The 13317-nt window shown below is 55.6% G+C and overlaps 1 protein-coding gene across 1 annotated transcript in view; it reads right to left on the bottom strand.

Moving 5' to 3' along the window:
* Positions 1 to 11701: 11701 nt before the first annotated feature.
* The window catches only part of LOC133754445 (basic salivary proline-rich protein 2-like), a 2198-nt gene continuing 582 nt past the window's right edge, over positions 11702 to 13317 (bottom strand). The window contains exon 2 of the mRNA XM_062184954.1: positions 11702 to 12722. Coding sequence (XP_062040938.1) covers positions 11702 to 12722 — 1021 coding nt within the window. The remainder of the gene's footprint in view (positions 12723 to 13317) is intronic.

Raw genomic sequence — 13317 nt, 5'->3', positions numbered from 1 at the left:
GAATTATTTTCATATAAATACTATTGATTTTTGTGTGATTTTATAACCTGCAACTTTAGTGGGCTCTCTTATGCATTCCAGTAGACTCTTAATTGAGTCTTTGGATTGTTCTATAAATAGAATCATGCAAATATGGATTATTTGACTTCCTCCTTTCCCATTTGTATCTCTTTACATTTCTTGCTTAATAGCTCTGGCTAAAACTTCCAGTACTATATTGAATAGTAATGGTGAAAGTGGGCATCCTTGTCTGGTTCCAGGTCTTAGTGTAAATGCTTCCAGCTTTTCCTCCATTTAAAATTATGCTGCCTGTGGGTTTCTCATATATTGGATTGATAGTGTTAAAATATGTTCTTTCTGGGACCATCAAAGAAGGAGGTACCTTCCTCTGAAGGGAGGAGAGAACTTCCACTTTGACTATGACCCTTTAGGAATAAGATTGAAGTTGGCGAATGCTAAAGGCTTCCATAGCCTCGGCAACTCATGAATAGAACCCAGGGAGATTACTGACACCATAAACAAGAGTGTTAAATTGTTAAATCAACATCAAGAGTCACTGTGCACTTGCGTCCCATGTGGGATCTGTCCTTAATGGGTTGTCCAATGTGAAGTAATGCTATAGCTAATACTGAAACAGTATTTTTACACTTTGTGTTTCTATGTGGGTGCAAGCTGATGAAATCTTTACTTAGTAAATACTGAATCGATCTCCTGTATATAAAGATAATTGAAAATGAAAAAAAAGCAAACAAACTTGGTGTTAAATTGGAAATTACATAGAAAATTAATCAAATTTTTAAAAAAATATCATGTAGGATCTCTGACATTAATGTGCTGTACACTGTGATTTAATGCTATAACTAGTACTCCAACAGTATTTTTCACTTAGTGTTGCTATGTGAGGGCAAACCATTGAAATCTTTACTTTATATATACTAAACTGATTTTCTGTATATAAAGAGAATTGAAAATGAATCTTGATGTGAATAGAAGGGGAGAGAGAGTGGGAAAGGGGAGGGTTGCAGGTGGGAGGGAAGTTATGGGTGGGTGGGGGAAGCCATTGTAATCCATAAGCTGTACTTTGGAAATTTATATTCATTAAATAAAAGCTTTAAAAAAATGTTCTTTCTCGGCGCCGGCACACCGGGTTCTAGTCCCGGTTGGGGCACCGGATTCTATCCCGGTTGCCCCTCTTCCAGGCCAGCTGTCTGCTATGGCCCGGGAAGGCAGTGGAGGATGGCCCAAGTCCTTGGGCCCTGCACCCACATGGGAGACCAGGAGAAACACCTGGCTCCTGGCTTTGGATCAGCACAATGCGCCGGCTGCAGCGGCCATTGGAGGGTGAACCAATGGCAAAAAGGAAGACCTTTCTCTCTGTCTCTCTCTCTCACTATCCACTCTGCCTGTCAACAACAACAACAACAAAAATGTTCTTTCTATACACAATTTGTTTAAGGTTCTTTATCATGAAAGGATGCTATATTTTATCAAATATTTTCTCTACATCTATTAAGATGACCATGGAGCTGGTGCTTTGATGTAGTAGACTGATTCTACCTGCTATGCCAGCATCCATATGGGCACTGGTTCATGTCCTGGCTACTCCTCCTAGGATCCAGTTTGCTGCTTATGGCCTAGGAAAGCAGTAGAAGATGACCCGAGTACTTGGGCTGCTGCACCTATGTGGGAGACCTGGGAGAAGTTCCTGGTTCTTGGATTTATATCAGCCCAATAGTTGCCATTGTGGCCATTTGGAGAGTGAACAAGCAGATGGAAGACCTTTCTCTATGTCTCTCCCTCTCTCTATAACTCTAACTCTCAAATAAAATAAATAAAATCTTTTTAAATATAATCATGTTATATTATGCAATTGTTAATCTGAGGGGTTTTTTTTTATTAGTTGGGCCAATGATTTTTCAATTTTCTTTATTTTTCCAAAAAGCCAACTACCCATTCCACTGATATTTTGTATGGTTTGCCACAGTTCAATTTTTTATTTCTTCTGCAATTTTTATTATTTTGTTCTCCTAATAATTTTGGGTTTGATTTGTTCTTGTTTTTCTAGGTCCTTGAGATGCATTGTGAGATCATTTGTTTGATGCCTTTCCAATTTCTTGATGTAGACCCTAATTGCTATGAACTTCTCTCTTAACACTGCTTTTGCTGTATCTCATAAGTTTTGATGTGGTTTCTTGTCATCTTCATTCATTTCCAGGAATTTTTTTATTCCCCTTTTGATTTCTTTTATATGCACTATTTATTCAGGGGCATTTTGTTCAGTCTCCATGTATTTGTAGATTTTCAAGAATTTCTTATGTTGCTAATTCCTAGATTCATTTTATTGTAGTCAGAAAAGATACCTTTATGATTTTAATATTTTTGAATTTATTGAGATATTTTATGGTGTTATGTGTGACCTATTCTATAGACTGTTCCATGCAATGATTAAAAGAATGTGCATTCTGCAACTGCTTCAGTCCTCAAATAGCTGCAACAGCCAGGGCTGAGTCAGTCTGCAGCCAGTAGCCAAGAGCTTCATTTGGGTCTCCCAAATAGGTGGCAGGGGCCCAATCCCTTGTGTCATCTTCTGCTTTTCCAGGTGCATTTGCATGGAGCTGGTTCAGAAGTGGAGCAATCAGAACTTGAACTGGCACACATATGGGATGCTTGCCTCACAGACTATGGTTTAACCCATCACACCCTAGCACTGGTTCCTTTCTTAGGGAATTTTTAGAGGTTAGTAATGCGCACAGCTTTGCAACCCTTTCATTGATTTTTTTTGGGGGGAGGTGTTATTTTCATTGTATACTCTGGCATTAAGAGTTCTTGATTTTCTTTTTCATAGTTTTTATCTATTTTTACAGCAAGACATTAGGGACTTCTCTGTGGACTCTAATAAGACTCTGTGATTAATGTTGGTCTGCACCAGGATATGTTTCGAAATGCCAAGGTGAGCTGGCCCTGTGGCACAGTAGGTTAATCCTCTTCATAAAGTGCCAGTATCCCATATGGGCACTGATTCTAGTCCCAGGTGCTTCTCTTCTAATCCAGCTCTCTACTATGGCCTGGGAAAGCAATGGGAGATGGTCCAATTCCTTGGGCCAATGCACTCATTGGAGAAACCTGGAAGAAGCTCCTGGCTCCTGGCTTTGCATTGGCATAACTGCCTGGATTCAAAAAGAAAGAAAGAAAGAAAGAAAGAGAGAGATGCGAGCATTGTGGGGCATCTGGTTAAGCTGGATCAGTCCTGCCTGGACCAGGTGGCACTCAAACCCATGCTGCTGTGGGATGCCAGCATTGCAGGCAGAGGCTTGAGACCAAGGAACCGCTTCCTAGGCCCCTGAGGTTGCCACTGCCTGCGATGCCAGAGTCCAACTCCCTGCTAATGTGCTTGGGAAGATAGCAAAAGATGGCCTGAGTGCTTGGGCCCCTGCACCTATACGGGAGACCTCGATGAAGTTCCAAGCTCCTGGGTTTGGCCTGGCCCAGCCCAGGCTGTTGTAGTTCCATTTGTGGGAGTGAGCCGACTGTCTCTGTAACTACCTTTCGAGTAAATCAATACATCTTTCTGTGTAAAGAAAAGAAGGAGAACCTGGTTGGTGACAGACATCTTTGAGACTACCGGTTATTTTTAAGCAGGAGGTTTCTGGGAATAAAGCGGATACTGTCGATAGCCCTACCTGGACTCTCTTTGGACAGGTCTCTGTGGATGTGGAGTCGATGGGGAAGGAGGGAGGCAGGTAAGGAAGGAGGGAGGATTCAGTGTGAAATTTCTGCTTCCCTTCGTCTTCACCGGGCCCTCACTCCGCGCGAGCCGAGCCGAGCCGAGCTGAGTCTCTCTTGCCTGAGGCTCGCGCACCACCTAGCGGCCACAGTATTGAACACGGGTTTGGTGAGGCAGAGCTAAGATGGAGTCACAACTTCCAGGGCCAGCGGGCGGTTGGGGGTGGGGGCTTGTTTGGCGCAGGCTGGGTGCGGAGCGCCTTTGGACTTCCTCCTTTGGAAGCTGCTGGCGTGCCTTTGGATGGGGCTGGCCCATCTGAGACTGGAGACTGGGGTCGGTCGGTCTCCCTCCCCACCCCCACCCGCCCCGAGTCTCCCCTTCTTCACCTGGAAAGGTGGAAGAAGAAAGTTGTTTGTTCTGAACGACATCGACCCCGGATTTTGTCCCCATAGGAAACCGTAGACACGACTGCCCTGTGGATTTTCTGACTTGGGTGCCTGGATTCAAAAAGAAAGAAGAGAGAGAGAGAGAGAGAGAGAGAGAGAGAGAGAGAGAGAGAGAGAGAAAGAAAGAAAGAAAGAAAGAAAGAAAGAAAGAAAGAAAGAAAGAAAGAAAGAAAGAAAGAAAACTAGTGTCTGGGTCTTCTTCTCCCTTAAGGAGACTATGGCCCAGACCTGACCTCTAATTTGATCAGGCAACCCCCCTCTCGCCCGTGCTTTGGTTCCCTTGACTGAATTTTTCTCATTGTCCTCCGTGCCTGCGGCTTTGGCTGCCACGTGTAGAGAATGATATCTACCCCAAAAGGAAGGCCTCAAAGGCCGCCTGAGGAGCGATGTTTCTCTGTGATCTACTTCTATCTGTTGCTCCTCATCTTCCCCCCCAGTCCCAGGGGAGCGAGCCTTGGGAGCCAGAAGACTTCTTCTCCCAGGTGGGTTCCAGAGACCTGACATCCCTCCCTGCCCTGGTGTTCCAGGGTGGGTGGTCAAGCTGCAGTCAAAATGTGTGTATGGTGCACTGGTTTATTTTGGTATGTCATTGTGACAGACTCACAGACACACACACACATGCGCGCGCACACACACACGTAGCTCTGATGAAGGGCTCTCTCCATCTCCACACACACGCATACACGTACACACAGGTCTGACTGGGTGTGTTGTTTCTCTGGAACACTTGGAAGGCCATTTTAGGGGCAGTGCCTTCCCAGGCACAGAGGAGAGTGGATGAGAACTTCTCAGGAGCAAAACCCCTCTTGGAATGGGAGGGTGAGTGGTGCTGCGGTGTCTCTTGGGGTGCGGTGGCTGGCTCTCCCCTGCTTCTTTCTGTGCCTCACCGGAGGGAGCAGAAGCTTCTTGTGGGCTGAGCTGGATCCTGTGTGCCCAGACGCTGCTCACTGTGCAGCCATTTCTGCTCATGTGCTGGGAAGGGGAAGCCAGGCCAGGCTCCTGTCCTGTTTCCCAGAGACCCAGTCTGCTCTCTTCCTCCTCTGACCCCTACCTGCTGATGGGGAGCAGAGTAAAGTGCTCGCTCTCTCTCTCTCCCTCTCCTTGCTCTCTCTGGAAGACTGTCCTCCCTTCTTTCACATCTCTGATCCACTGCCATTCCACCTCCTTTCTGCCCCCAAAAGAGGTCCTTGGCTCCCCTAAGATCTTAGAAGAAAGACAGATAGAGGCCGGCGCCATGGCTCACTAGGCTAATCCTCTGCCTGCGGCGCTGGCACCCTGGGTCCTAGTCCCAGTCGGGGCACTGGATTCTGTCCCGGTTGCTCCTCTTCCAGTCCAGCTCGCTGCTGTGGCCCAGGAGTGCAGTGGAGGATGGCCCAAGTGCTTGGGCCCTGCACCCGTAAGGGAGACCAGGAGAAGCACCTGGCTCCTGGCTTCGGATTGGTGCAGCACGCTGGCCTGGCCGTAGCGGCCATTTGGGGGGGGGGTGTGAACCAACGGAAGTAAGACCTTTCTCTCTGTCTCTGTCTCTCTCTCTCTCTCACTGTCTAACTCTGCCTGTCCAAAAAAAAAAAAAAAAAAAAAAAAAAAAAAAAAAAAAAAAAAAAAGAAAAGAAAAAGAAATTTTTTTTCTTATTTTTCTTTTTTTTTCTTTTTTGGTTCACCCTCCAATGGCCACCGCGCTGGCTGGCGCACCGCGCTGGTCTGAAGGCAGGAGCCAGATGTTTCTCCTGGCCTATTGAGCCTATTGAGCCGTGGTGCCGGCTAAAAGACAGAAATTTAAAGCTAGCTAGTGGGAGCTAGGCAGCGTTGTGGCACAACAGGTTAAAGACAATGTCAGCGGAAGATGGGCCAAGTAGTTGTGTCCTTGTCACCCACAATGGTGACCCAGATGGAGTTCCTGGCTGCTGGCTTTGGCCTAGCCCAGCCTCAGCTGCTGTGGGCATTTGGGAAATGAATGAGTGGATGGAAGATCTCTCTCTCTCTCTCTCCCTCTCTCTCTCTCCCCCACCACCTCTCCTACCTCTCCTCTCTCCCCCCTCTCTCTATCCTTCTCTTTGTCACTGCATTTCACATAAAAAAGAAAGAAAAATTGCATAAATCAACGTATCTCTCCAAGAAACATAGAAAGCCGGGCAGGTTTGTTGTGCTTCCACCCTGCCTCCCGGTCTTCCAGTGGTGACCCTTCGCATTTCCTTTCAACTCCTGGTGGTGGAAGGAGACACACATCGAGGAGATACTGGGCCATCCTTTATAACAGTACTACCTAGGGAGGGAGGGCGGGCCGTCCCGGCTGGAGACAGTGATTGCATTGAAGAAAGTGAGAGTGTGAGTGTGAGTGTGTGCCTGTGTTCCTGTCTGGCCCAGCTACCAGCTAACGGGAGGCCCTCCCGCTCATCATTGGATGAGATTTCTGGAGAGCCAGGCCTGGAGAAACGTGGCCCAAGGGTGTGTGTGTGTGTGTGTGAGAGAGAGAGAGAGAGAGAGAGAGAGAGAGAGAGAGAGAGAGAGAGAGAATCTGGAGCTGACTCACGGGCCTGGGACCCAGTGTCATTCCCCATTCACCTTCCTCCCTCGGCCTCCTCTGCCCTGTCCTGCCCTTCATCCCCCCCTTCCTCCCCACCCACCCCCGCCGAGAGAACCAAAGCTCTCTACGGCGATACTCGCGCGCCACCTAGCGACCACAGTATCAGATCGGGCACGGTGGCCGGTGAAAGCCAAAATGGCGCTGGCGACTAAACAGTGTCCTGAGTATCGCGAGGCTTCGGGGTGGAGGCTGCGCAGTGGTTGGGGGCCTGTTTAGCACATGCGCGGTGTGGAGCACAGGCGAGCTTTCTGCTGTGGGGTGGGCGGCGGGGGGGGGGCATTTTTCTCTGGGCTGGGGCGCCGCCGCCGCCGCCGCCGCCGCCGCCGCTGCCGCCGCGCCGCCGCGCTGCCGCGAGAAGGGTGGGGAGCTGGCCGGGGGCGGGGAGCGGGCTGTGACTGGGGGTCGGCTCTTGGGTCCTTGGGCGCCACCCTGGGTGATCTGAGTCCCCTGTGGGTCACCGTTGGCGTCTTTCTTTCTCTTTCTTTCTTTCTTTCTTTCTTTCTTTCTTTCTTTCTTTCTTTCTTTCTTTCTTTCTTCCTTCCTTCCTTCCTTCCTTCCTTCCTTCCTTCCTTCCTTCCTTCCTTCCTTCCTTCCTTCCTTCTTTTATGTTCTCTTTCTCAGTTTATTCCCTGTTGTCTCTTGCTCTCGTGCTGTTCCCCGCTCGTCCGTGTGTCTGTCCGTCTCCTTCTAGCTTCTTTCTCTTTCTCACGACTTTATTTCTCACTCCCCCTTTGACTTGATATTCTTTGCCCTTTCTTATTTTTTCTTCCCACTTGCTTGCCTTCTCTCTCTCTGTCTCTGTCTCTGTCTCTCTGTCTCTTTCTCTCTCGTCTTTTTAAATCTTCATGCTCTCTCCTCTCTTCCTTATTTTGGTTTCATTTTTGTCTCCCACCTTCCCTCATGTGTTTCCTCTCTTTGTCGTGTCCTCGTGTCCTCACGGTTTTCTTTCTAAACTTCCATTCCTTCTTTTCCCCATTTTTTACGTTTTCTTTCTCTCTTCTTAGTTTTTGTCTTTCTGTTCGTCCTCCTTTTTTTTTCTTCTTACTCCAATTTCTCTCTCTCTCTCTCTCTCTCTCTCTCTCTCTCTCTCTCTCTCTCTCGTGTTCTTTCAATGTTTTCCCCTCTTTTTAATTCTCTCTGCCACTCTCTTGTCTTTTCTTCCTCCTTTCCTTTCCTTCCTTCACCTTTGGGTGGCCAAGTGGACTTTTTAAAGAAGTCTTTAGATTCCCAGGGTCACTGGGAAGAACGCACGGTCCTGAGTGCAACACGATTCTCATCAATTCTTATGTGAATGTGATATCAATACAAAGAGAAGAGGTTCGATGTAGTTCACAGATACAAAAAATAAGAATATGACACACTCCACTCCACTCCACTCCCCCCTCCCGCCCCCCCCCCCCCGTTTTTTAAAACTTCTGTGTAAATAGTGATCTGTGGAGTGTATCCCAGGCAATAGTGAAGCCCATGGATGGCCTCTGCCACAGATGGTGTGCTGCCAGAGGATGAGCCTCCTTCCCGATGCCCCCCTCTCCCTCCCCACACACACCCCGTGAGCCAAGAGAAGACGAAGACCCCCTCCCTGGGGGTCTGACAGGCTGACTCCCGGAGCCAGGTGAGGCCAGACCTGTCTTTGGGAGGCACTTCATGCTCTGAGATTTCCAGCCTGCTGAGTCCCAACCCTCGGCTGTGTGGGCACCTATGCCCCACAGCCTTTGTGGTTATGCAGACACCTGCCCCCGACCCCCTCCACACACTCTCTGCCCCCGGGCAGCCGAGAAACACGTTCTGAGCGTCCCCCTGCCGCCTGGATGCATCCAGCTGGCTGTCCCTTGGTTCCTCGGTGTCGGTTGTTGGACTCCACCTGGTGGCCGCCTTGATATGGCTGTCGCGGGCTCCGGAGCCGGCAAGGGATGACAAGTGGCCGAGGAGCCCGAGACAGAGTGTGACAAAGTCCCTAAGCTGCAGGAAGGACTGTCCCTGCCCTGCTGGGACCTGGGGGCCTGATGTATTGGTCGGAGATTGGGCCTGGAGGATGGCAAGTGAGCAGGCGGAGGCTGTGGAGGGAGGCGGGCGTCGCCTCGCGCCTGAACGTGGCTAGACTGGGGTGGCGCTACTGTTGGCGGGTAGACCAGCACACCCTGTCACACTACGTACTGGTAGTGCTGCTGCCACCACTGCCACCAACTGCAGAGACCGACCGGAGATGTCGATCTGTGGGCGGCAGAGGGAAGGGTGCCTTGGCCTGGGACTTTGTTTTTCCTTTTTTTTTTTTTTTTTTTTTTCTTTCTTCTTTCTTCGAAGTCCTTCTGCACTTGGGCCTAACCCTAATTACTTGCTACTTGCCACTAAGGAAGGTCTGGACTGTTTTGTTTTTTTGTTTTGTTTTGTTTTGTTTTGTTTTTTTCCCCAAAGTCCCCCTTCAGGGAGTGATCGAAGGTCGCTTTTTTTTTTTTTTTTTTTCCCCCTTTGACAGGCAGAGCGGACAGTGAGAGAGAGAGACAGAGAGAAAGGTCCTCCGTTGCCATTGGTTCACCCTCCAATGGCTGCCACGGCCAGTGCGCTGCGGCCGGCGCACCACGCTGATCCGAAGGCAGGAGCCAGGTGCTTCCTTCTGGTCTCCCATGGGGTGCAGGGCCCAAGCACTTGGGCCATCCTCCACTGCACTCCCTGGCCACAGCAGAGAGCTGGCCTGGAAGAGGGGCAACCGGGACAGAATCCGGCGCCCCGACCGGGACTATAACCCGGTGTGCCGGCGCCCCAAGGTGGAGGATTAGCCTATTGAGCCACGGCGCCGGCCCCTGGGTTGCCTTTTGAGGGCCAGAGGCCAGTCTACTGGAGCCCGTGTGTGTGTGAGTTAAGGATGTAGGTGGCGGGTGGCGGGTGGCGGGTGGCGGGTGGCGGGTGGCGGGTGGCGGGTGGCATGCTCATGTCCCTATTCCCCCTCCCCCACCCCAGGTCGACCAGGTGGCAGAGGAGTGTGCTCTAACAGAGATGGGTGGCATTTTGGGGACAAGTGACCGGGTCCCCAAGCTCAGAGGTGGCTGTGTCCAGTGCATCAGCCCCGTGCCCTCTCGCGTGGACATTTTTATACTTGGAGTTGTGGTTTTGGACCTGCAGGTAGGTGCTGACACGCTGTTCTCTGGTGACTGTCGCCAGAGAGAGGGGACTCCGGACGTGCGTTGGGGACACGGGGACAAAGTGGGCTTCCAGTGGGCTGGTGCTCGACCGTGCTCCTTTCTGAGAGCCACCTGCTTGGGCTCGCGCGGTGGCTTGTGTGCGTTCGTCCCGGTTGTCCCGCGACGGTGATGCCACCTCCGGCCTATGGTGCCCGAGGGCGGTGGGGGTGAGGCGGGCGTCGGGTCCTCTACCCGCGTGCGCTCCTTGCCGCTGGTGAGCCGATCGCCTGGTGGTTGTGACAACCCTCTGACTGAAAGGACCTCGATGAGGGGTGGCTTCATGCCACACGTGTGCGTGTCAGGCGTTCTCCGCTGGGGTTGTCTACCGCCTGCAGTGGGAGGCGGGGGCCGGCGAGGCTGCAGCGGGCCCCACTGGTGGCTGTCCTTGCCGGGTCGTGCCCCCCGCCCTCACTCCACGTGTTAAAACTCCGAGCTGACTGTGACCGATGTGGTGCTGTGGTGCTCTCCTGGGCCGGACCTAAGCTGCTCCAGATGAGGGACGGCCGTTCATGGCGAACGCTGCCGAGCCTCTCGTTCTGGCCTGCGGGCCCCTCGTTCTGCCTTCCCCACCCGTGGGTGGTGTGTGGGTAGCAGGGGTGCGGAAACCGGCCCGACCTCTGCTGTCCCCGTGCTTTTGCGCGCGGGGGGGTGCTGGGGTCCTGTGACGTGGCGGGCATCCCTCGCTGTCGCCCTGTCGTGGGCTGTGGCTGTGGAGCCTTGACTCCACGCGAGCCTGTGCGGTGCCCCTGGAGCGGTCCAGGTTGTGCCTCAGGTGCCTGAAGCCGAGTGGTGGTGTTGCTCCTGTCCCCCCAGTGCCCTCTCCCGGGTGTCGCTGCTGTGGCTGCCTCTGGCTGCTGCCTGTGCCCCTTGGGAGTGTTGGGGGGTCGAGGCGGTAAGAGAAGGGGAGACCCGTGCGTGCTTCGCCTCGCTGGAGGGAGGCTGCCGGTGTCGTGCCGTCCCCACGTGTGTGGGGGGTATCGGCTTGGCGGGCGCATGCCTGCGTGCTTGCCACCCCCTGTGGGGTGGTGTGTGCCAGGTGTGTCGAGCGGTCGCGGCGTGGTCCGGCCCGGCTGGACGAGTGCGGGGGCTGGGAAGGGCTGTGGCGAATGGGATTGGTAATGCGCCCAGCCTGCCCTGGCCCTGGCCGCGGATGCTCAAAGTGCCATTTCTTTACCTATACCGCAGACCCCCCCCCCCCCGCCCCGATTGCGTGGCCTCGGGTGGTGCTCCCTCGGTTTGCCTCCTGCCGGCCCGGCGGGGAGGGGGCAGTTGGAGTGGGGGTGTGGCCCACCTTCGGTGAGGAAAGCCTTCTCTAGCGATCCGAGAGGGGCGTGCCTTCTGATGGGGTACCGTTACCCCCTGGCCGCCGTCCCTCCTGTGCTGAGTGCGTTGGGTGGCGTGCTCCACCCGTGCGCCCCGTTTGCCCCTTCTGTTGGGGGGGGAAGCGTAGGCGTGCTGGTGGGTCTGCCGGTCCCCGCGGTGGGGACCGGGGCGCTGCTCTTTCGGCCCTAACGGCCGCGGCCCGCGCCTCCCCCCTCCGTGTTGGGGGAGGGTCCCGCCGGGCCGGGCTGGCGGTCCGTCGCTCGTTCGTGTTTGGGGCCGGCGCGCGCGCCCGTGCGTGCGCGTGCCTTCCGTGTCACTCTCCGTGTTTGCCTTGTCGGCCGGGGCTGGGCGGGGGCGCGCGTGGTCTGTCCTGCGCGTCCCCGGGGCTGTGGCGCGAGCGGGCGGCTCCCTGCTTCCCCTGCTCGCCACCCCGGGCTGCGACTGGCCGTCATCGGGGCGGCGGTCGGCACGTGTGTTGGGCTTGGGCCCAGCCCTCTCTTCCCCCTCGGCCGCGTGGTCGCCCCTGGGGAGCGTTCCCTCGGGGTCGCGGCGCTTCCCGGGAACGGGGATCCGGACGGTTGGCTGGGCGGGAGGCGGCGCGAGGGCCGTTTGGCGTGTGCGGTTGTTGGCGACGTCGCGTGGAGGCGCCCCGGCGGCGGGGCTCCCGGGTGCGCGTGGGAGAAGACGCGGAGGGTCGCCGGAGGCGGGCTCCGGTGTCCCTGGCCGTCGCGGGGCCGCCCTGGCGTGTGGCGGTGCGATCCCGTGTCCGTTTCCCCGGCGGGGTCCGGCTTTTGTGGCCCGAGGCGATTCCCGCGTCCTCTCCCTCGCGCCTCCGGTGCCTCGCCCTCCGTGGCCCCGGTGCGGCCCCCACCCCCCCTCGCTGCCTCGGCGGGCTGGGCCGTTCGCCCTCCCCCCCTCCGGGGGAGGGTGGACTCTTTGAAGGCTCTGCTCCCCGCGTGCCTGTGGGGGCTTTGTGGGGTTGGGGTCTGTCCGTGACCGGTGGCGGTGGCCGGTGGTTTTCCCCACGTGAGGACGCGTGTTGGCTGGCAGTGGCTGAGGCACGACGGCCCCCGGTTGGCCGCGTCAGGTGCCGCCTCCCCGTCCCGCGGGACCGCCCTTGCCCTCGGAGGGTGCTGGCGGTGAGATCCCGTGTGTGGTGGTGGGGGTGTGTGTGCTCTGGCGTGACTGGCCGGCTGGACGCGTGGTGAGGCCCTTCCGCCCGCACCGTCGTCGCGTGGGTGGGCCCTGGCCCTTCCCCGTCGCCCTTTGCCGCGCCTTCCTCCGTCTGCTGAGCGGCCCTGGCCCGTCTCCTTTCGCTCTCTTGCTTCTCGTCCGCTTCCCGACCCGGGTCGCCGTGACCCTGCTGTGTTTCGCCTCCCCTTGGGCCCGCCGTGTCTTGGGGGTTGGGGGTTTCGTCCCCCCCTTCCGCGTGTCGAGCCGCCCCGGGTGGCGGTGGCGCCGCTCGTCGGCTTGTTGGCGTGCGTGGGGGAAGGAGAAGGAGGAGGAGGAGGAGAGGGGGGCGTCGTCGCCCCCACCCCCCCCCCGCTCTCCCCCGGTGGCGTCGGCGGCTCCGTGGCGGCGGTGGTGCTCGCGTGTGCGCCCTGAGCCCCGTGGGTGTGTAGTGGCCGGTTCCTCCGGGCCGTTGCGTCGTGGACTTGGTGTGGCGGCCGGTGTCGCGTGTGTGCGGGCGCCGGTCGGCCTGGGCAGGGGTGTAGGAGGGGATGTGACTCCCCTCCTTGGGTGGCGTTTGGTGTGCCCTGGTGCCACCGCGTCCCCACCCCGAGCCCCCGCGCCCGACTCCACGCCCGCCCGGGCAGGGTGTGGCTGGGGTGGGCTCCGGCCCGCCTCAAGCCTTGCTCTGTCGGGGCGCGCTCGGACGAGGCGCGGTCACGACGCGGACGACCCGCCGGTGCCGGTCCCTTCCCCCGCTGGCTCGGGGTCGCCCTCGCGTGCCCGCTGTCGTTCGGGGTCCGCTCCGTCCGCCGGGGGTGTGTGTGTCTGTGGGGCGGGAGCCTCCGGGCCCCCCTCCCCCGCCTCCCGGTCTCCTCTTCCCCCCTCCGCCGC

The sequence above is a fragment of the Lepus europaeus genome, unplaced genomic scaffold (assembly GCF_033115175.1).
Source record: "Lepus europaeus isolate LE1 unplaced genomic scaffold, mLepTim1.pri SCAFFOLD_106, whole genome shotgun sequence".
NCBI lineage: Eukaryota > Metazoa > Chordata > Mammalia > Lagomorpha > Leporidae > Lepus > Lepus europaeus.
Note: the sequence above shows the minus strand (reverse complement) of the source record. Positions and strands in the feature narration are given on the sequence as shown.